Source organism: Lepisma saccharinum, chromosome 28, assembly GCF_977018435.1.
Source record: "Lepisma saccharinum chromosome 28, izLepSacc3.1, whole genome shotgun sequence".
NCBI classification, from domain to species: domain Eukaryota; kingdom Metazoa; phylum Arthropoda; class Insecta; order Zygentoma; family Lepismatidae; genus Lepisma; species Lepisma saccharinum.
Genome location: NC_139256.1, coordinates 24,802,871 through 24,826,792, shown reverse-complemented (window position 1 = coordinate 24,826,792; position 23,922 = coordinate 24,802,871). Strand labels below are relative to the sequence as shown.

The 23,922-nt window shown below is 39.6% G+C and overlaps 1 protein-coding gene across 1 annotated transcript; it reads left to right on the top strand.

The window, feature by feature from the left end:
- Window positions 1-1,566: 1,566 nt before the first annotated feature.
- LOC145980649 (uncharacterized) lies at window positions 1,567-21,417 on the top strand. Its single transcript, XM_083113697.1, has 3 exons — window positions 1,567-1,660; window positions 15,175-18,152; window positions 21,216-21,417. Exons 1-3 carry the CDS (start codon window positions 1,649-1,651, stop codon window positions 21,223-21,225), a joined length of 3,000 nt encoding a protein of 999 aa, XP_082969823.1. The 5' UTR covers window positions 1,567-1,648; the 3' UTR covers window positions 21,226-21,417.
- The last annotated feature ends 2,505 nt before the right edge of the window (window positions 21,418-23,922 follow it).

Sequence of the window (23,922 nt, the reverse complement as noted above, 5' to 3'; positions counted from 1 at the left end):
CAAGATACTTTGGAACAACTGAGTACAAACGAGTATGGTAAATCTCATGGCAAGGACACTTTGGAACAACTGAGTACAAACGAGTATGGTAAATCTCATGGCAAGGACACTTTGGAACAACTGACTGCAAACGAGTACGGTAAATCTCATGGCCAAGATACTTTGGAACAACTGACTGCAAACATGGATGGTAAATCTCATGGCCAAGATACTTTGGAACAACTGAGTACAAACGAGTATGGTAAATCTCATGGCGAGGATACTTTAGAACAAGTGACTGCAAACGAGTACGGTAAATCTCATGGCCAATATACTTTGGAACAACTGACTACAAACGAGTATGGTAAATCCCATGGCAAGGATGCTGTAGAAGAAGTGACTGCAAACGATTATGGTAAACCTCATGGCCAGGATACTTTGGAACAACTGACTGCAAACATGGATGGTAAATCTCATGATCAAGATACTTTGGAACAACTGACTGCAAACGAGTATGGTAAATCTCATGACCAAGATACTTTGGAACAACTGACTGTAAACAAGGATGGTAAATCTCATGGCCAAGATACTTTGGAACAACTGAGTACAAACGAGTATGGTAAATCTCATGGCGAGGATACTTTAGAACAAGTGACTGCAAACGAGTACGGTAAATCTCATGGCCAATATACTTTGGAACAACTGACTACAAACGAGTATGGTAAATCCTATGGCAAGGATGCTGTAGAAGAAGTGACTGCAAACGATTGTGGTAAATCTCATGGCCAGGATACTTTGGAACAACTGACTGCAAACATGGATGGTAAATCTCATGATCAAGATACTTTGGAACAACTGACTGCAAACGAGTATGGTAAATCTCATGACCAAGATACTTTGGAACAACTGACTGTAAACAAGGATGGTAAATCTCATGGCCAAGATACTTTGGAACAACTGAGTACAAACGAGTATGGTAAATCTCATGGCAAGGATACTTTAGAACAAGTGACTGCAAACGAGTATGGCAAATCTCAAAGCGAAGGAACTCTGTAACAAGCTTGTAAAGAACAACCCCTCAGGCTCTTACCACATCTTCAAACCATTTCACTTTCAGAATAACCCTCTTGCAGATCTAATTTGCAAAAAAAATCCAATAAAAATGATCAGCAAATGCAGAGAAACACGAAAATGCTTGCAAGAACATAAATGTTCCGCACAATTAAGCAAAATGTCGGTTTCATGTTCATTAATGGCTGAATGAAGCATCGCATAGCTCACGTAGTGTGTTATCATGTGAATTTCACGCATGGATGGGCGACTCTTCGCCAAGGAAAAGCTGAAGCTACTCATGCTTGCAAATGTGGGTGCTGGCATTGAGAAATGCCACGACAGACTGTCACCGTATGAATTCCCTTTTACTTTATAGGTCGGGTGCGTCGATAAGGAACCATATTAAGAAAACGAAGAGAGAAAAACTGTTTAGAGGAAAAGTGGTAAATGATTTCTCGGAGAAAGTTGTTCGTAGGACCTTAACGGGTATAAAACTGTGACAAAAATTAACATTGAATAGTTCGTTTGATTGCCTCAGCGTCGCGAGGTTGTCTGTGGTGTGTGTGCTCAGTGCTGTGCGTTTATGGATGGACCAAGTTGCTATTCTTGATTCGGAATGATACGTGAAGTAAGTGGACAATATGGATTTATATGTGCCTCATATGCATGTGTGTTCAGAGGCCTTTTCTGAAAAATGATAATCGAAATCTTATGGACACTTGGTGATCTTGAGTTCGTTACGAACGGACTATACAGGGTGTTATTTAAATGTCGTCCACGGACCACACAAACGTATAGAGGACGTCAAAACAACTTTTCTCAGTATCATTTTGGTGCGTTGTTTCTGCGCTACAAAGGATCAAAAGGCCCACTTTTCCGCTTATATGCTGGCAACCCAACACATCTGTAACGCACCTCCCTGTCCATGAGAACAGCGCATGACAGTGTTGCAAGGAGCATACATATTTTGAGAGAACTTACATACTATCAACCACATTATAATGTTGTAATATTAAGCGACCAACGCGTTATCCTAACCAGTTACTTGGCGGAGATTATCACAGCGCGCATCGACGACAGGGGCCCCAGGTTCGAATCCCGGCTTCGGAACGGGTGTTATTTGTGAGAGTCCCTTCATCAATTTCGTCATATCATCTCTCATTCTCATCTTCGCGATTAGCCCAAAGTGGCAGAAGAGTGAAGTAAAATAAACGAAATCAACCAATAAAGCTTTCGATTGATAGATTGATTTGGTGTATTAAGTCCACTTTATGCACACTAAGGCTAATCGGGACTGGACCTACAGTTTAAAGTGGGATCCGAACCACTGTGTGCCTTCACCAGGTATCGAACCCGGGACTCCTTGATTACAAGCTTTCGAAAAACGGTGGAGAACAACGTATTCAAAAGGAAATGATGAAAACTGAGGTAAATAGGAAAGAAACAAGCCTCTGGCTCAAGTGTATCCAAAGTTAGTCTATCTGCTTGTCCCTCTGATACTAGTTGTCTGTGACACTAAACAGTTTACTAAATAATAATAAAAAAAACGAACTCAAAGTTCCAAAGAAGTAAAACGATCTTTTCTGAACATTTGTAGAGCTTAAATAATGCATTAACGACAAAAATGTTACTGAGAAAAGTTATTTTGCCTGTAGTCCGTTGGCCAGGACACCCTGTATATTATTGTTACATCCCATACAGTGTAGTGATATCTGCCAATATCTACATATCTGCAACTTTTTCGTTCTCAAAGCCCTATGCATACTTCATTTTTTTTGAGCTTAGGGAAAGAAACAGACAATTTTTCGGACAGGACTTGGGTTAATATTTAACATTGAACTTTATATATACCTAGGTAAAGAAGCAGATTGTGCCCATACTGTTTTTAATTTGTAGATATATACCTAACATCTTCACAGATTACGTTTTAATAGATGAGATGTCTTGAACCAAGTACAGACGCATTTCAAAATGTACTACGACCAAGCTTTTGAAAACACCCTCAAGATACGTTAGTTATTCAAAAGACCCTTCACAAACATTGAAATGAATGTTCATTGGCATGCTTAGAAATTTCAAATGAGAAAATTACATAATTTTAGGCTAAACATACTTGTAAAATATAGAAGTGCTCGCCCCTGATGAGTCATTATTCTGCTCTTCGATGTTCGTGCCATCTAGCGAGTACGAGGGTAACTTTGAAGCGGTACACTCCATTATTTTCTTGTTTCTTCTTGCGTGTACTGCAGGTCAGCATTTGTCTCAATTTGTTCTCAGTGATTGATTTATATGTGAGAGGTTTCAAGAAAACACCCTGTACATACAGGGTGCTACTAAATATGGTGCCAAAGAGCAAAGAGATAATTACAGGCTGGTGAAATTCTAAATTGTGATGAGAAAGGCATGAGGAAACGAATTCCACAAAACAAATTTGATAATGAAACACATTGATGGACGAGAAGACCGAGAACGAGATAGGCATTTGGAAGTCGAGACAGGAAAACGAGGTAGATTTTTGCCTTCGCGGAATGGGCTATACAAAGTCTCGTCTGGTATTGAAACTACTACTGCCTACTCTTTCATAGAACATAATTCTTTGGGATAAACATTGTACCATTGGTAAGGGACATAGCCACCAGGCGAAAAGGGTGGGTTCTTGCCGCACCGTGAAATAAGCTAAGACAACAATTCAAACAGCAATAACACATATCTCCAAATAAACACATACACACACAGAGAGAGACAAAGGGTAAAAATGAAAGGAAATAGAAGAGAATGCAAATAGAGAAACAAAGAAAGAAAGAGAAAGGTGAGAAATAATTAAATATATAGAGAAAAAGAAATATGTTTAGAAACAACTGCAGAAAAGAGAGAAAAGAAAGTTGGAGGTAAGGAAAAAGAATGAGAAAAGAGGCAAGAAATAGGTCAGAAAAGAGAGGGAGACAAAACCATTATGAAAAAGAGAAAACGATAGTTATAATAAAGAGAGAGAGAGAGAATAGACAGAAGCACAGACACCGATGGAGAGAGGATAGAAAAAAAGTAGTTATAGGCAAAGGGAGAAAGAGAGACAGGATGAATGAAGACAAAAGAGGTATAGAAGTAGATACAGAAAAAGAGAAAGAAAGAAATAGTTACAGGTAAAGAGAGAGAGGACAAAGGCAAAAGCAGAAAAGAAAGAGGTGGGGAGAAATAAATAGAGGAAGAATGAGAAAGAAAGAGAAATAGAAACATGCAGAACAAGAAAGAAAGTTATAGTAAACAGTGTAAGAAGAGGAAGGTATAAAAGAGATGCAGAAAAAGAGAGACGAAGAAGATTAAAGGTAAATAGGGGAGAGACAGAGAGAAGTAGAGGAAGAATAAGAAAGAAAGAAGTATAGAATGAAAGAAAGGGAAGAAAATTTTAGGCAAAGAGCGTATGAAAAGAAAGGTAAAAAACAAATGCAGAAGGAAAGAGAAAATAGATTAAAGGTAACTAGAGAGAGATAGAGACTGAGTTAGAATGAAATAGAAAGAAGTATATGCATAAAAAGAAAGAGATAGAGATAGGAGAAGAAAAGAAAGAGGTATAAAACAGATGCGGAAAAGAGAGAAATATAAAAGTAGAGAGAGAGAGAATTAGCAAACGACAAGAAAGAGGTGTAAAAATAGATGCGGAAAAGAGAGAAAGAAGCAATGAAATTAAAGATATAGAAAGAATGCAGGAAAAGAGAGAAAAAGTAATGGGTAAAAATAGATACAGAGAAACATCGTAAGATTTGATTTGATTTCCTTTTTTTTACTTCCCTTCTTGTGCCACTTTTTGGCTAATTTGCGAAGATGGGGATGAGTAATGATATGATGAATTGATGAATGGACACTCACAAACATCTATGCCCAGGCCGGGATTCGAACCCGGGACCCCTAGCGCCGTAGCGCGATGTGCTAACCACTTCCCTTACAGTGGTCAGGGAGATGCTGTGGAAGTACTACATGTGACCATAAATGCTATAGTAATATTACAGCTAGAACTAGATGTACAATTGTGTAATTGAAATATTATGATTCAAAGTACGCTACAACGCCAGGGGTCCCGGGTTCGAATCCTGGCCTGGGCATAGATGTTTGTGAATGTCCATTCAACAATTTCATCATATCATCACTCATCCCCATCTTCGCAAATTAGCCAAAACGTGGCACAAGATGCGAAGTAAAATAAAGCAAATCAATCAATGAAAAGAACTGACAAAATTCAACTCCTTCCGACACAACAATCAGCAACACAGTCGCTTACGGACAAAGGCTGTGTTTATGTTTGCAAAATAATGTATTTATAAATTAAATGATACATAATTACAGTGCAACCTTGATAACTCGAACTTGAGGGGGAAAAGAAAAAATCGAGGTATTAAGGATTTCGACTTACCGAGGTTCGAGTTATAGAGGGCCAAAATCGCCGACTTCGAGTTATAGAAAGTATATTTATGAAAGTAAATTTTTACAATTTTGAAAAATCGTCTATGTTAATTTCGTGGCTTTTTATAAGTTCACATTTGAATATTTCATAGCTCGAGGGGGGAGTCATGGCCCCCATGGCCCCTCCCCTGGGTAAGGGCGTAAGATTGGTAAGCATTTGGAATATAGGGCATCCCCGATGGCGTATTGGTAACGTCGTCGCCTTCTATGCAAGGAGTTCCGGGTTCGATACCCGGTGGAGACACAGTGGTTTAGATCCCACCTTAAACTGTAGGTCCAGTCCCGATTAGCCTTTCTGTGCACAAAGTGGACTTAAAGCAACAATTCAATGCAACGAACACAGACTCATGTACGTTCAGCATTGAGACATAGGAAGAAAACTTTCAATTTTAAATATATAAAATTTATCTTGCATATATATTCGGTCCACCCTTAAGCGTACCCGAACGAAATTATTTGGAACTGCACTAAGTGTACCACAAGCATAGTAGCTTTGGTAATGGTCAATGAATAACAATACACAGTACATTGAACGTAAAGCAAACCAAGGTGAAAAAACAACTGGCCATACAGACCAATAAACCCACTTCTCCAACAATACCTTGTCCTCCATTTCAGAATTAGCAGATTAGGGTGATTAGAGGCGCCAGGCAGCTAACACCATCGACATGGAATTTTGGATTCCCGCCATAAATTATCCGTCACACTCCGCAGCGTGCAAGAGGTCAAGGTACATCGTCTCCTATCCCCAGTAGCTTTCTGGCAATGACACCTTTATGGCTTGTAGCGATTCGCCAAGTTGGGTTTTAGACCGGAACGCACAATTGAGTTACATGTTCGGACTCGTTCCCAAAAAGGACCCAGACTGAAGCTTACATCTCTTTCCGAGTATGTTGCGTATGGATAATTGCTTTTTGGGGTAATTAAAACCGCCTAATTATGGTTCTGCTGTGGGATCGTTATTATATAATGAGAATGACTGTAAAACAAGAGTATTAACACACAAAGAGTTCCATATTTTACACCTTTTCTCACCCAAAGTGTTCTCAGTTCTTTCATTTCATTGACTATTTTTGCTTTCTTTCGTTGTTGCTTCTTCCTCTTTATCTCTTTTCGTCTCTTTCTGTCCTCCTATTCATCTCTCTCTCTCCTTCCCCCTCTCTCACACACACAGCCTGTGGAAAGTTAATTTCTAAACGTAACCGAGTTACAGAGGGATGTTGATATTTCTCTCTCCTTTTAATGTTTGTTCTTTACTCTCTTCGAAATGTAACTCAAGTTCCATTTACCGTTACTTTTAAACAGTGGTGGCGATTGGGTTCCAAAACCGGGATGGAGGGGGTGGGGGCAAGGTGCTAAAACGGGGGGAGACAGTATATTTCCCTTTATATGCAGGGTGCTCGGAAATTCCCCTTACAAACTCCTAGGGCTAGTAGAGGGGACTGAGTAGACAATATTTGGGATAGGAACCCCTGTCCGGAAACTTTCCGTTTCCGTGCTACAACCATGACAATGTGTTGGTATGCAACCGGGTAGGCAGTACATGACGTCAGAAGATCACCTGATGGAACATGACGTCTACCCTGCCGCGGTATCCTGCCTGGAGCCCCATTCACGTGCCTGTTTGTGAATAGGCCAAGGTTGTCCAAACGCGTGGCCCACACGATCGCCAGATTTAACGCCATTGGACTATTTCTTGCGGGGTCGTATGAAGTGTATGGTGTACATTGATTGATTGATTGATTTAGTTTATTTTACTTCGCGTTTTGTGCCTCTTGGCTAATTTGCGAAGATGGGGATGAGTGATGAAATGATGAAATTGATGAATGGACATTCACAAACAACCAAGCCCGACCGGGATTCGAACCCGGGACCCTTGGTGTCGCAGCGCGATGTGCTAACCACTCGGCCACAGGGTCGGGCAGTATGGTGTACAAGACTCCTGTAGAGACAGAGGGTTCGCTGCACAAGAGATTGACAGGGCACCAGGTGTGATGGAGCGAGTGCACCGGAACATGATTCGTCAGTACCATGTGTGCAACGACGTTGGTGGTCTTCACATCGAGCCACTGTTGTAGTTGAGCAGTGCCGTATGTGACACATCCAATGCAGAAGACAGAAACAAATTGTTGCGTTTCACTGTCGACACAAGTGTTATTGTGATCAATGAATAGTACGTTTCATTTTTGTTCCTTTGACATTGTTTGTATTATGTACTGAGTCACACGTCATTCAATTCTGTACCTTACGTAACACCTCATTTGACATGGTTGTAATAAATTATTACACTTTATGTTATCAGGTGATCTTCTGACGTCATGTACTGCCTACCCGGTTGCATACCAACACATTGTCATGGTTGTAGCACGGAAACGGTTTGTTTCCGGCCATGGGTTCCTATTCCAAATATTGTCTACTCAGTCCCCTCTACTTGCCCTAGGAGTTTGTAAGGGGAATTTCCGAGCACCCTGTATAAGTTTTAGCTAGCATAGTGCGGGGGCAAAAGTGGCGAAAAGTGGGGTTGCAAATGCCCCCCTCCCCATCGCTTTCCGTAATCGCCGCCACTGCTTTCAAAACTCTTATTTCCTAATACTCTTACTTTATGGTAGAATGTATTTTATACATGGACTGCAAGGCCATGTTGTATTGATGGCCTAAAATTTATAATTAATATTATATGCATACGATTAAAATTTAGAGGTGAGAATATCACGCAAAACATGCTTCGTATTAAGATTACAATTTTATTTTAATTTTTACAACCCTATGTTTAGTATTAGTGTTTCTTTCGTTACTCGTTACATGAAAGAGTACGAGAGTTATGGTTTCCCATTTTAAAAGTACGTAAAAACAGTCAATATTCCGAACATCACTCTGTCAGCTACGTTCCCTTTCTCTCTCTGTAGCCTAGTGTTTCCATTTTTGGGATGCAAGTTCGCATTTAAGAGGAGGGGGTATAAGGATACATTTAGAGGCAAAGTGAACATAAATTTGGCCTTTGTAAAATATTTCTGAGGGATGTTGAGGAAATTTTGGTAATTGTTAGGGGGATGGTGGGGTGTATACATAAATCACTGACAAGGGAGGTTGTCTAAGTGTCCCCCTCCGATTTCGATGAAACTTGGCAGGTGTAGCCTATAGAGGGGCCCAAAGGAAGAAATACGTGTTTTTTTGTTTCAGCTAAAAACTGTTTTAGGAGGCAAAACCCCCTCAAATTTCAAGATGAGGACAAATTGACGTGAGGATCTGACTCCTGTGTCCCTCTCCGATTTCCATGAAATTTGGCAGGTGTATACAGGGGCCCTATGCCCCCTGCTTCTTCCTATGCCATATTTACGTGGTTTCGGGGTCAGATCCCCACTTCAATTTCTCCTCATCTTGACATTTGGGGGGGGGGTGCCCCCTAAAACAGTTTTTTGGCATAAACAAAAAAACATGTATTTCTTCCTTTGGGCCCCTCTACACACCTGCTAAGTTTCATGGAAATAGGAGGGGGACACAAGGGTCAGATCCCCACTTCAATTTGTCATCATCTTGACATTTGAGGGGGGTTGCCCCCTAAAACCGTTTTTTCTTTGGCCGAAACAAAAAACACGTATTTCTTCCTTTGGGCCCCTCTATACACCTGAAAAGTTTCATGGAAATCGGAGGGAGACACTTAGATAACCTCCCTTGTGAGTACACTTTGCTCGCTCGATTCTGACTATCGGCCTCTTCTCTTTTCTTTGGGTCTATTCACTCTCCCTCTCTCTCGTTTATCTCTTTCTATAATTTTTTTCTCTCCGTCTGTCCCTCTTTCTTTCCTTGTTTTTCTCTCTCACTCTGTCCATACCAATTTGTGTCTCCTTTTCTTCTTTCTTACTCCCCTCTCTCTTTTCTTTAATGTATCTCTCTCTCTCTTTTGCACTTGCTCTCTTTCCGCTTTTTCCCCTCTCCGTTTCAGGTTTGTTCTTTCTTCTTCAAGCTTGTTCTGTCACTTTTTTTGCCTTCCTTTCCCGTTTCTCCCATATTCCAATCTCCTACATACACAAGGACACCCGCAGGGTGGAGGGGGGGCTTGACCCCTCTGAGATTTCTGGAAAGAGTTAATGTCATTCGAATGGTGAAATTGTAGAGATATATTGTAACAAAAAGTATTCTTTTCTGTGACTTATGGACCGTACAACAACTAATTATTATTATTATTATTATTATTATTATTATTGTTTTTAAGTAGGGTTACATTTAAGCTTACAGTACATTTCACATTATATAATTATATATAATTATCTAACTACAGAGCATTCCGTGACATTCGCTACGAGACTCGTAGCGAATGTCACGGAATGCTCTGTATAAGAAGCAGCTTCTTGTCCTACATGAATTAATATGTTAAGTTTACAGTTATGCAAATTGTATATAGATATACAAAATATGAAAATTACAAATGTATGAAATTAAAAAAACAGTAGTAGTATTAATAATAATAGTTTATTTTAAGTGTTGAGCACAGTATGAAACCTAATACAGCACTAAGTCAAATACAAAAGTACAAAATTACACTAATCAAATACATAAGCTGCAGAATAACATAACATAACAAGTTAGCACATTTACACTTCAAGTTACAGTTTTCAATGAGATCTATTATATCTCTGATACTAATAATTGTTTATTGTTATATAATATTGTGCAATTAACTGTGTATTGTTCTAATAATAATAATGATCATATTTATTGAAGTGATGATAACGATTAAACAACCTGTGTTATACAAAATTAAAAAATTGAATACATAATTATAAAATAAAACAGTACATCCTACAATTTTATACATCAACATAAATTCAAATTGTAGGTTTCAACAAGATCAGCTACTAAACCTCTTGCCTTGTTTAGGCATGTGAGAATTGAGATATACCTATGTGAATATCTGGGAATTTTATAAGCTATATTTTTCAAAAAGTATTCACTGTCAACTTGGAAATTTAATATCTTCTCTGCAAAATTTAACCTTTTCATTTTTCTTCTTTCTTATAAGGAAAACATATTCAACTGTGATAACCATTCAGAGTAATGTTGGTCATAGTAATTTTTTTTAAACTTTGTGCATAATAACCTGATAAAAAGTTTTTGAACTGATTCAACTTTCTGAAGGTGACTGGTTGCAGTCAGAAACCATAATTCATTTGCATATTCAAGAATAGGACGAACTATCGTTTTATACAGGAATATTAAGGTTTCTTCCTTTTTAAAAACTTTCCATGAGAAAAATATATAACCAAGCATTCTCTTTGCTCTTTTGCAAATTTCTGAAATGTGCTCATCAAATATGAGAGAGGAGTCCATTACTATTCCTAAGTCTTTATGACTGTCGCACACTTGGATTTTATTTTCATAAATAAAATAGTTGGAGACTATATAATGAACTTTCTTAGTACATCTTAAAACTTTACACTTTTTCAAGTTAATTTCCATTTCATTAATCTTGCACCAATATGTCATTCTATCGAGATCAGCCTGAAGTTGAGCGACATCATTATTTGTTAAAATACTCTTAAAAATTTTTATATCATCTGCATATAGTAAACATGTGCTAGATTTAAAACATAATGTAACATCATTGATAAAAACAGCGAACAGAATTGGGCCGAGTGGCGACCCTTGAGGTACTCCACAAAGTAATAATAATAATAATAATAATAATAAATAATAGAAATAATAATAGCAATAATAATAATAAATTTCTATGACTCATTTCCCGATAAAAAATCCTGCGAGCGCCTTTGTACATACATACACACCGACAGAGTACTTCAGTACCGTAAGTCACATTACGATAAAAAAAAATAGATACTCCAGCAGTTAGGACAAGAAATCTGCTGCAGCACTTTATAATTCCTTCTAGTTTATGTCCCCTCTCCTTAACTCATTTGCATGGTATTGTCCAAAAACAACCATCTTATTGACTCAACCGTTGCACATATTCTTCTCTGATAAGACAAAACAACAAACAAACCGCATTTCCTCACTGCAGGTCGATAACCATGACAACAATGAACGCACAACAATAATACTGGCGCATGAATCGAAATTCCTGAAGAGAAAAACAAGCCACTTTTTCATATAATTTTCACGACGCATTCAGTTAGCATGATGTTAATTGTTAACGGAGGCCGCTTTCACCGAACTTTCTCATGATAACTTTTTCCTCCAGATCATTTCTCTTATGGAAAAAAATATCAATCGTTATCAGGCATGAGCCGTGAAAGCAATATGCGTTACGGATTCATGCACCATAAAGTATGCAGAAAAAGCTCTGTATTATTAACGTTTCGCTTTTATTAATTCACGTGCGTAAAGAGTCGTGGTCCTATTTGTCAGTGGGCATAGGGATTCATTTTGAGTAGCGGGCACCATCTCCCTCAATATCTACTCTGTTCCTCTTCCTCTATATAGGCTTTTTAGCTAGTGTATCTGTCTTTTGAGCCAGTGGTTCCAAAAGTGGGGCCATGGCGCCGCGAAATGTTCCAGTATTTTCACTGAAATTACACTTATATGTGCTTATTTAGTACTTTTTGCAGAAAATGTTTCTGAATTTGAAACATGTGTTTATTTCATAACTTAAGGCAAGCAACCTAACCACACTAACTGGACTTTGTAAGTGTTAGATAGGTTTACATTCTGACTTGGGCGCCGAGGAAAAATCTTGAAACCGTAAGGGTGCCGTGAAATGAAAACGTTTGGGAACCCCTGAGTTATTTATTTATTTATTTCAGAAATTCAACGCAACAGGTATATTACCCATTTATGGCGTTCATTATACAATGATAATATTATTGAAAAATTGCACAGATCAATGTAGCATATAGACAGAAAACATTTAACAAACATACAAGTCTTAGGTTCTATTGTAATTTACAGGGTTTGTCCGGAAAGTAATGAAACTTGGTCCAGGAAATAGAATTTATTGATCGAATCGGTACAACTTGTTAAAATTCTTCAAAGTACTCTCCTTGACTATCGACACACCGCTGCCAGCGCGATGTCCACGCAGCGTACGCCTCCTGGAAGTCAGCTGACGACAATCCCCTCAGAACACCCATCGTTGCTGCTTGGATGGCCAAAACATCATCAAAACGGCGACCTTTCAAGCTTCTTTTGAGTTTGGGGAATAGAAAAAAGTCCGCTGGGCTAATGTCGGGACTGCACGTTGGCTGCGGAAATGCCGATTCTAGCCAGTAATGACGTCACAACGAACGCGGTGTGACTCGGCGCGTTATCGTGATGGAACTTCCAGCATTTGGCAATCTCCGGTCGGACACGATTGACTCTGTCTCGCAGGCGTTTGAGGACTTCCACGTAGTAAGCAACGTTGACAGTCTTCCCTTGAGGCAGACATTTTTTGTGTACCACCCCTTTCTTCTCAAAGAAGACAATGAGCATTGTCTTGATCCTGGACTTGGACATCCTTGCCTTTTTGGGGCGCGGGGACTCCTTGGTGTGCCACTCCGAACTTTTGCGCTTGCTTGAAATCTCCATGCCAACTGAAAACCTGGGCTCTTGACAGGGCTTGGTCCTGGTAGGCCTCCCTAATCATGGTGATCGTCTCTGCAGCGGTTTTTCAAGCTTGAAGCAAAATTTAATGCCGTATCGTTGCTCAAGTGAACGCTTCAGTTTGAGCTTCCAAAAAAATCTTGACGTCGTTTTGAAACACGGTTTGCGCGATAAGCAACCCTTGCTCTACCAGAGCTCGGAAGCAACTGATCCGGGTAGCGTTAATTAGCTAAGACCCCCCCACCACCAATCCCACTCGTGGCGGACGCTCTGTTGACGACTGGAGCGCCGTGCGGTGGAAAGTCTCATTACTTTCCGGACAAACCCTGTATGTAATTTTAGTATATTCCTTTTCAAAATTACGGTCGGGCAAAATAAGTCCACACTGTTTTCACTTTTGATTGTATCATTAAATGTTTTACACTTATTCCAAAATGGAGATATTGCCAGAGCGTTGGTTCTATTACGACGGAGGCTGAAGAGTTGCCTTCTTGGTCGTGATTTGCTTGAGGGGACGAAGAAGTCGAGCTGTGACAGGGCGAAAGGAGCTTCAATTGCATTATTTAAAATTTTGTGGAGGAAAATGAGCTGATGCATGATGCGTCTGTTGTTGAGAGTTGCTAGGTTAAAATATCTGAGAAGGCTCTCACGGGATTCCATTTGAGGGTACCATCTAGTTTGTACTTTAGGTGTTCTAAGAATATAATTTGAATTTGTTCCATTTTGTTTAAATCTTGCTGGGTTTGAGAGTCCCACATTATGCTTGCGTATTCAATCTTCGCTCTAACGTAAGCATTATAGAGCATCATTAAGCTTCCGAGATTTTTTAACTCTTTCCATGTACGCATTATAAATCCCAGAAGTCTGTAAGCCTCGTTGGTTATGAAGTTAACGTGGCCGTGAAATGTAAGTTTGGAATCGAACAGAACTCCCAAATCTTTGATTGTTTCTACCCGTTTTAATCTTTGTTTCACCAAGAAGGCAACTCTTCAGCCTCCGTCGTAATAGAACCAACGCTCTGGCAATATTTCCAATTTGGAATAAGTGTAAAACATTTAATGATACCATCAAAAGTGAAAACAGTGTGGACTTATTTTGCCCGACCGTAATTTTGAAAAGGAATGTACCAAAATTACATAAATTACGATAGAACTTAAGTCTTGTATGTTTGTTAAATGTTTTCTGTCTATATAGTACATTGATATATGCAATTTTTCAATAATGTTATCACAAAATTATTGTATAATGACCGCGATAAATAGGTAATATACCTGTTACGTTCAATTTCTGAAATAAATAAATAGTGCCTCTTCATTAATTTCATCATATCACTAATAATCATTGACGCGATTAGCCAAAAGTGGCAGAAAAGCGATTCTAAATAACAAAAACCAAATCGGGACCGTAGACACAACGAACTACAGATGTCGCTTGCTTTGTAGTTACATACAGGTGACATTTGCAACCAATTCGTGAACACTCAATCAGCAAAACAAGCAGAAATTGACAGCTGAACGCAAGTAACTGTTGTAATATACGCATGGATTCAACCTAGTGTTGTGTTCACTGTTTTTCTTCCACAATCTCACGTATCTTGTGCCAAACTTCTTCCAACTTTACCTAATTATCAACCTTATATAGTGTTGAGCTGCCGAAACAGGGGTGAAATTAGTCCAAGAGTATATTTTTAAAATATTCAGACGTGATGTACACTAACACTAATTCTGGTGATAAATTAGATTTGAGGTTTGCAACACCATGATTGGTATGCCATCTGTACCACATTTTAAATCGAGTCTACAGTCACGGAGAGTTCTTGGCTGTAACAGCACCATTGAAACTCAATGGGTTTCTTACAGTCCAGAATTGTCCGATACTGTACATTTTGTTTGGCCATAAAATAGTTACCTTCAATCAGGGGTGGCTCAACTTTTTTCTTATCCAGGGACGGCGAGGCTGATGAAACGGTCGCGAGCCATATTGTATTTTACTTACACTAATAATATCTGACAAATGTATGAAGAGGTTTCATTGGAACTACTTTGATGGTTTGGGGACTGTAGTTTGGGCGCCTATGCTTCAAAGTACCTAGGTATAGTGTTTCTAACTGCTCACAATAACTAACATGCAATTTTCTTTATCTTTAAACAGATATCTCTTTTATTACTCGTCATTGGAGGATGGGTAGAATGTGCCAAAGAGAATGATGACGTCAAAACTTCTGTAAACGTCATGGAAGCTGCAGCGGTTTCAGAATCCGAGGGAACCCCAGAGACCCTTCCGAAGCCTTCCAAACTGGTTCTTGCTGTGGTTCCCTACCCGACCATAGCTCAAGGCCGCAAAGGTGTCTACGCTGGTCCAGCACCTCAAGTTCCCTATGCTCCTCAACAACATGCCCCACTGTCTCCAAATTCCTACCAGTATGTAAGGAACCCAGAGTTCAGGCTTTCTTCGCGAGCTGTGGTTTCAGCACGTTTGAAGTCGCAAGGCAACTACAACCGTTTGACAGGACGGTTTGTTAACCTGGATGGACCCAAAGTGTTTAAGGAGCCCGACAGCTCGGCCAGTGTGGTGACGCCTGTTCGAAGCCATGCAGCTCCAGAGAGTGTAGATCGTGTAGCACACGGATACTATGACGACCTACCTGCAGATTACCCTACTCAGGACAGCCGATCTCGCAACAAAGCATTCGGTACGCGTAAGTACATCTCCTACGACAACGTTGCCCAAAAGGATGTTTTGCTGCAAGGCAACGCACGGCCGCACAGTCAGAAAGTGTATCAAGCGTACGACGGGAATGTCCAAAGCGATGCTTCGGAAGTAAGTGAGGGAAGTATTGGTGAGGCGGACGTTCAGAAGTACCTTGATGCAGCTGCAAACTACAATCCCCCTAGCGGGCAACAGCAGTATGTTGACGACGTACTGCTTACCGGCGGAAAACAGGACGATACAATTCTGACAAGCGGCGGTACTTTTGAAGCCTACGAAGGTGAGATTCAGAAGTACCTTGCAAACAAACACGTCGCCAGTACTCATGAAAAAACCTACAAAAATTCTGCACCAGCATACTTTGAAAGAACATACGCAGATGATCCAAAATATACCAATGTTAAGCTAGACGCTCTAAGTCTCTACAGCAGCCAAGACGCTAACGACCCTTACAACGAATATGATATCAATGTTCAGTCTGACGTACCACAACAAAATGGTAATGTATATCTGAAGAAAAGTAAGCTTCAAAAACTGTCACAATCCACTCCACAGTACACCGACCTTCTCAACACTCCAGAGGTGAGTACTCCAAATAACAGATTCAAGATCCCAGAGAACCAAGAACTGTTTGAAGCGTACATGAGTGCTCAAAATTACGGCTCTAAGACAAAATCTGATGAATTGCAAGGTAAGATATCTCAACAGGACACTACCCAAATCGCCGCTTCATATGTTAACCCATCAGAGCGTCAAGAGTATGATTTCCTGGACTTCAATGCTGCTCCGAAGAAAGATAAGAAACGTACAAAGCACCGTCTGCAATTCTCAAGATACAGCAGCGACTTCCTGAAATACGGAGTACCAGATGACGATCAGCAAAGAGACTACGCAGGCGTTTCGTACCAGAAAGTTAATACAGGAGATGACTATGAGAAGACAGTGCCAAAGAGCTACAGTAGAGTCAATGTTGGACAGCAAGAGCAATACGTCACCTCACACTCACTGAACAATAATTATGCTGGTACACCCACAGAACAGAACATACCATTCAGTTACGAACCTGCGAAAACTATCAGCAAACCCATTGGTCAAAACGACCATGCGGTGTACACCTTGCAGAACCAGCAATATGTACCGGAAGACTTCTCAATACAATCTAGCCAGTCTTTGGACGACGCTTACGCAGGACAAATTGACAACGTGGACTTGCAGAGACTGAAAGAGGCAAACGAGCTGATGAGCTTGTTGGAGAAGAGTAGCCAGCACGAAGTCTCGCCTGTAAGTGTCACGTTTAAGAATTCCGGTCAGGCTGTTGAGTACACGTACACACCATCGAACAACATACAAGGGTATAATTACATTGGCGACAGGCTCGACACTAAAGCTGGCGGTAATACATTGGTCGCTGCCAATGCAATGGAGTACTATGACGACAAGACGCTGCAGCAGTTAGTAGACAGTCAAGAAGTGTTGGATCAGCTTGCACTAGAAAGTGCCTTTGGTGACAACGCAGGACAAGGACATGAGGGCTTAGGGATTGCTGCCGTTGTAAGCCCACTAGATGGAGCACAACAGACGCAGTGGATAGGCCTCGGGAATTACCCCTCACACAGAAGACCCCAAGACGTCGCGCAAGTTCCAGACGCAGTAAGATCAGAGAAGTTCAACTCACAAAGGTATCGTGGAAGAGGCAACAGAGGGAAGAGACCCAACAAGGTTGCTGCGTACAGTGAGGAGACCGGAGGTAGATACAGCAGCAGATACAGGGCACCATCGAAGCATAAGCTGAGGAACACTATCGAAGGCGTCGTGGGTGGTGCAAAACGTCCAGGAGTACCAGTCTTCCGCCAAAGCTACCGCCCTAAGCCGCTCATAGACAGTGCAGGAGTGAACTCTCTGCAGAAGCCAATCAGGGAAACGTACTATCCAGTTCGCGGTGGGGAGAAAAGACCTATCGGAGCGTTTGAAGACGCTCTAGCCATCCAAGGATATAGAAACAAGAACAGGACCATCCCAACTCTTGCCTTATCTGGCCGACCCACGAAGAGACCAAAAGGCAGAGGAAAGGCAAAGCACACGCTCATCAACCAACGTAACCCAGAGAAGGACTTTCACATTTATGTCAAACCGGAGTTCCCTGCTTTGGAAAGTCTCCAATCAGATGGCTCCCTTGGTTCCATTGTTGAGCGACCAGTGTACGGCACCCGGCTAGCGAAGAAGCCCCGACACCACAAAAGAATCCTTCGTCATCACATGAAGCTTCGTGTTCCCATGATTGCGGCTGGAAGTTCTCATGTGAGGTACGTCGCGTCCATGCCAAAGGCTGTGAAGAGGCCGATCATGTTCAGGCAGAAGAGGAAGTTGCCTCCAAGGATGCGAAGACCAGTCATGCTCATGCGGGATCAACGTAGTAACAGGTAATAAATATAACTTTGTTAATATAATCAGGGAAGCTTCAAGTAATATTTCTATGTACATATTTACTGCATCCTCAGGATGTTTCTGTTGGATGCAAGTTGAATTAAACTGGAACTTAGGAAAATGTTATGTGCAGGGAATATAGTATTGCAAGAGTCAAATTAAAGCCTTAGAAGTCCAATAAAAATTGTAGAGCAAAGTGCATACAGGTTAAATTTACATTAGGTATCAACTGTTATTTACAAAACAACCTCAAGGCTGCAACATTAATCAAGTGAGCTTCAAAACGTCATTTTTGTTATTTTAAAGATGGCGCCTTCTCTACGCACTTGCACCAGTGAAGAGGAGTGATTTCTTGCCCTCTGTCAGCCTAAAACTTACGGAAATTACTAGTGAAATAAAAATTCAATATCTCCATGCATGCGTACCACACCAGCGAGTTTGCTAATGGAGGAGAAAGTTTGACAATGGTCTAAGTTAGCAGGCAGATGGGTGGAAAGGCCTTCGCAGTGGCTTATAAGTGGACCCCAAATACTTATTCTTCTTGAGGTGTACAGGCACTAAGTTAAAGTTGAAAATATGTGTGTAGACCAGTAATAGGGCTGTGCCAAGAAGCAGCAAACTTGTGCAAACCTACATACAGAAATCTAGATAAGAAACAAAAACAAATTAAGGTCTTCATTGGATTCTCTCTTGTACATTTGTGGGGCTCACGCATGGAGGCCTATAGAGCCGGTATAGATGAGTGGTGCACCAAAATCGAGTCATCCATTGTACTAGTTCACTAATGAACCCTCGAGTCACTTTGTCACTTCTCATCTCACAGCCGTACGAAATGTGTTACAACAGACACACAATCGCGCAAGATATCTTGACACATATTGTAAAATATGTGAAATGCATCTGATATCACTAATTGCATTGTAAGTTCCAACAATTTCTCTAGTTTTATTTAATTCTTTAGATTGCAAACCGATGAAAAAAAGTATATCGGCAATATCTTCGCACAGCGACATCTACTGTCGTTTGTCACGTCGATGCGTCACCTGACATTTTATCTTCTGTCATTTGTCACTCGTTATTTCGGTACGAAAGATCCCGTCAGCATAGTGATGCCTTATTGCAATAACGAATAATTGCTCAACTAACAGACTCAGCATTTCTTTATTAGAGGACACAACTCAAAATAAAATGTTTCATAAGTAGCTAATGAATAGGATACATGATTCAAACAATTCAAAACTAATCTTAAACACATATCTTCCTACCTTTCTTCTACAATAGAGATAGATGTAAATAGTACCGTAATAGTGCTGATATCAAAAAATATTTATTCTTCTGTACGCATTGTGTTATAATGTAACAGTCTGCTAATTTACATAAACGGGGCACAACAGTTTCTTTTTAACAGCTCATGTGCATTCATGTTGAAACTAGAATGACAAGGAAAGATGGCGCTGGTAACTGTTTGAAATATTGAATACAGATACATACTCATGCATGTTAAATTTATAGATCTATAGTATAACATTGAGACATTTAAGAAAAAAATTCAAAATTATTCAATTTTATATTATATACATTAATATTATATAAATTTTCAATATATTCAATATTTTATCATGTATAAAGATAGGCAATTATGTTATTATAAATTCTAGCTGTGTGCAACATAAATATATATATTCTTAAACTGCATCGACAAACATACAATTGTAACTATGAAGAAGCCTAAAGTACTTTTAAAGCTATTAGGGTTATTTTTGTACTGTGGTTGGATGGCAGTCAGTGATGTGTCGTAGTTTACGTCTACATGCGTTGTCTACACGTAATCTACGCGTAGATTACATTGGGTTGTAGTTTACATAGACTACGTAGACAATCTAAAGTGCATTAAAATTAACTTTCAAGGCTTTCATGAAAGGAAAGTCACATTTTCAACTATATTGGTTCCTAACGAAATGAAAAGAATCCTATTTACAACAAAATTGCTCTTCTTTTCTATCATCAACTATGGATGAAGATAAATAGTATGCATAAAACAACAACAACAGATGGCAGTCGTGAGGCAAGAGTGGTCTTTTTCCCATAAAACACCAGAATATTTCCTATATTAGGTTTCTTAGGTGAGAAATTGTTCGAATTTGGAATAATGAGTACGAAAAGTTCTCTTCACACATGAGCAACTGATGCACAGTATAATTTTCTTTCAATTCCACAGCGCCCTTTGTTAAGTTATCACCTTTCGCCATGTTGTTTACATAGATTACGTCATCTACGTGTATAAAATAGTCTATGTGTAGAATGTAGACTATCGTTGTTTAAGCGTAGACGCACATCACTGATGGCAGTGTCAACTTTTTACCGTGTATATGAATAGATATTCAGTCAAAAAAAATTGCTGTTGTTAGGGTCTAGTTTAAGATATACACTGAAAAGTTCCTGTAACTTACTCCGTATTCTAAAATAACAATCTCGTATCGTGTGTTGCCTCTTATTTCTTACCCTAATCTTAGTGTATAAATTATAAGGATTTTAGGGAAAGTTTTATTGTTTCCATTACAGCAATGATATTATCTAAAATGTACATCCTTTATATAAGCTATGTCTCAATTGCCATTCTAATATCATGTATACCCCAAAATATCCATTGACATTCAATTTTTAACAATTGAATATTACCCTTCATAAATACACCAAGGAGAGCATATTAATACAAAAACGAAATTTAGTTTGTTAAAAATAAATGGTTTGACATTTGTACAGTGTGATCCATGAGTATTACCGAGCAAATTGTCCATGACTATTTTCATTAATTTTCTCTTACATCCTGTGTGTTTTCAAGCGATGGATTTTTATGTATGTTAGTGCAGAAGCTTGGTTTGAGTTTTCTTTTAATTCTTGAAACTCTTATTGGGTCAAATAAAGTGCACGACATGGCGATGGACAATTTGCACGGTAATAGTCATGGATCCAACTGTACCTATGAAAAATTTCGTATTCTATACTAGAAAATTTCGTTCCTGTTATTCACTTAACAAATGGTTTTGTTATATTTTCAGTTTCTTTTGAGACGAACGGAGTGGTTGCAAGGTTGAATGAATTGCTCTAGTCATCACAAAGCCATCATCATCATCATCACTGTGAGCCAAGATATTTTTCCATGGCAGTTTCTTCTGATTATTTATTGCACTTTTTGCAGATCTTTGGCCATTGATTAAATATGTATTTATTGTATTTTTGTATATTATATATATTTATATATTACGATAATAAAAATAATAAATTTATGTGTCTTTCTCTTTACCTCCTGATGAATCTACGAGGGCAGTTCAAATATAAACGAGAATTTGTGCAGAACGCTTTATAATATTGCATTGGAAACATGAAATACACTATTTTATAATTTGGCAGAAGCAGGTGATGTGAAAAACGCATTCTCGACCGGACTCGAACCTGGATCCCTGGCATGCCGTGCACAGCTCTAACGTCAGCATTAATCTTGAATCTCTGATCACTCTTTAAGTTTTTCATTAGTCCACGCAGTGCGAAGGAGCCAAGTCGGGACTATAGGATGGATCAGGAGACTCCACTGCAATTTTCATGAGCTGCAAACGTTAATTCAGCGCTGTGGGGGAACGTGCGTTGTCATGAAGGCAACAAACAGTATGTTGTCGTTTTCTCTGCTTTGAGCAAATTGTTGGATCGTTGAGGAATGTTCAATAAAACTGCGTGGTGGTAGTTTTTCAGTAGATGTTGAAATCCACAGTATACCCTTCAAATAACCTGCTCAATCTTCTCGAAAAATTGATACTCTGCCTTGATGCTCTGAGGTACCGTTGACTGATCAACCGTGCAGCAAATAAATGGAAAATTGTTTTATTGCTACAAACGTTAGCTACCATAAGACTAGAGCCTTACTTGCCTTTCACGTTCGCTATTATTTGTATTTACTGTACAGTTTCCTCTACCAAATTGAAAGTACACCAAAGTTATATTTCATTCATTGGAAAGCAGTTGAGACATACGCACACATAGCCTTACAACAAATATTTTAAACACAATATCGTTTGGTAAATAGTAGATGAAGGAGATGTGGAGTAAAGAGGGGTACTTCATCCAATCAAGGGTGATGCATAAGAGGACGAGTTGAAGTCCCATACCTATTGCATCGGTCATATTGAACATGGTGTGATAGGCACCACGCTCCAGCCGTGTTTACTCCAACGGCCCAGATGTCCGTTGCCGAGAGCCTGGGTCAACCATAGAACCTCTTTATGCAAGGATATGCACTACAAAATTACTATTTGGTTAATCTGTTTCTCGATTTTGTTTTTCCAATGCCTAAATGATCATTTTCAAGCTACAGTAAAACCTCGTTAAGCCGGACTTCGCTTAAACCGGACAGGCAAAAAGAAAAAATTAAATGTGACTAGAAGTCAACAAGAGAACTTCCCAAAGAAAAGGCAGTCAACCACTGATGAAATTCTGTTTCCCGCAGACTTTCTACTGTACTGTATAGTACAGTATAGGCCTATGCCCTTTAAATACACCATAATCAACGTGTTTTGTTGCTATAAACGGAGTTTTAATGCACTCTCTACTGTTCGTTTAGGTTATTTCAGTTAATCCGGACTTTCGTTAAACCGGTCAACTTATCCCCCCATTGGTCTGGATTAACGAGGTTTTACTGTATACTATTCTCCATCAACTGAACTTAATGTTAACAAAACCAAGTGATTTCTGGAAAATATTCCCTTTCGTATGTTAGTTCCGGTGTTATTTTGCCCATGAATATATAGGTCATGGCTGCACAGCTCGTAATATAAGCTGCTAGAACTTCAATGTAGCAAATATGTTGATTGGCGTGGTTATATAACACGCACTATATTCTTACACGCAAGATTACTGCACAGCATGGACGCTGAGAGAGTCCGTAGCGGTCTGTCGGACCTCGTCCTGGAAAATGGTGTAAAGGGTTTGACCACTCGTCCGGAGAGACCGAAGTCCCCAGTTCGAGGTGCCAAACTACTCTACCGCTGGTCCGTAGGTTCAGGGTTCCGCGGCCGCCCGATTGGACGGTCGTCGGTCCTTGGTTCGCGTCTCCGGTTAAGGAAACACGATTCCTACCACCAGCTAACGGTTTAATTCCAGGTTCATGTCACCGGGTCGGTTATTTACACCTCCGGTGGTAAGCCACGTCGTGCATAAAGTGGTGCTGTTATTCATTTATAGCAATAATAATAATAATAATAACTGTTGTAATAATAGAAAACTATAACCCTTCTGGTCAATGGAGACAAGCTATACAACTTCAAACTCACGACTAAAACCAAAAATATCGACCATACGAGGATATACATCAATACATATATATATATAAATGAATCAAGAACACCTGTAGGATAACGAATATATACGTGTATTCGGCAAAAATAAACACAACAATGATAATATAACACATTACTTGTACATATCCCCTCGCTCTCATTCCATCATGCACTCACACACACACGCTGCAGGGGTGAACACAATATACCATTACATGATAAAATATCTAACCGCCTCTTTGGTTTATTTCCCGAGTACCTTCGAATATTTCAGATTTCTATTAGCCCCTTAGGCTTGCTTTCAATGTAAAGAAGCGCGGCCAGCACTCTGTCACGTATGAGACGCGATTAGCTAGGCGTCATAGTTATCAAAAGTAGATAATAATTGACATTACATCTGTTGAGGCACTACTATGCAAAAAGAATAAGCATACACTAA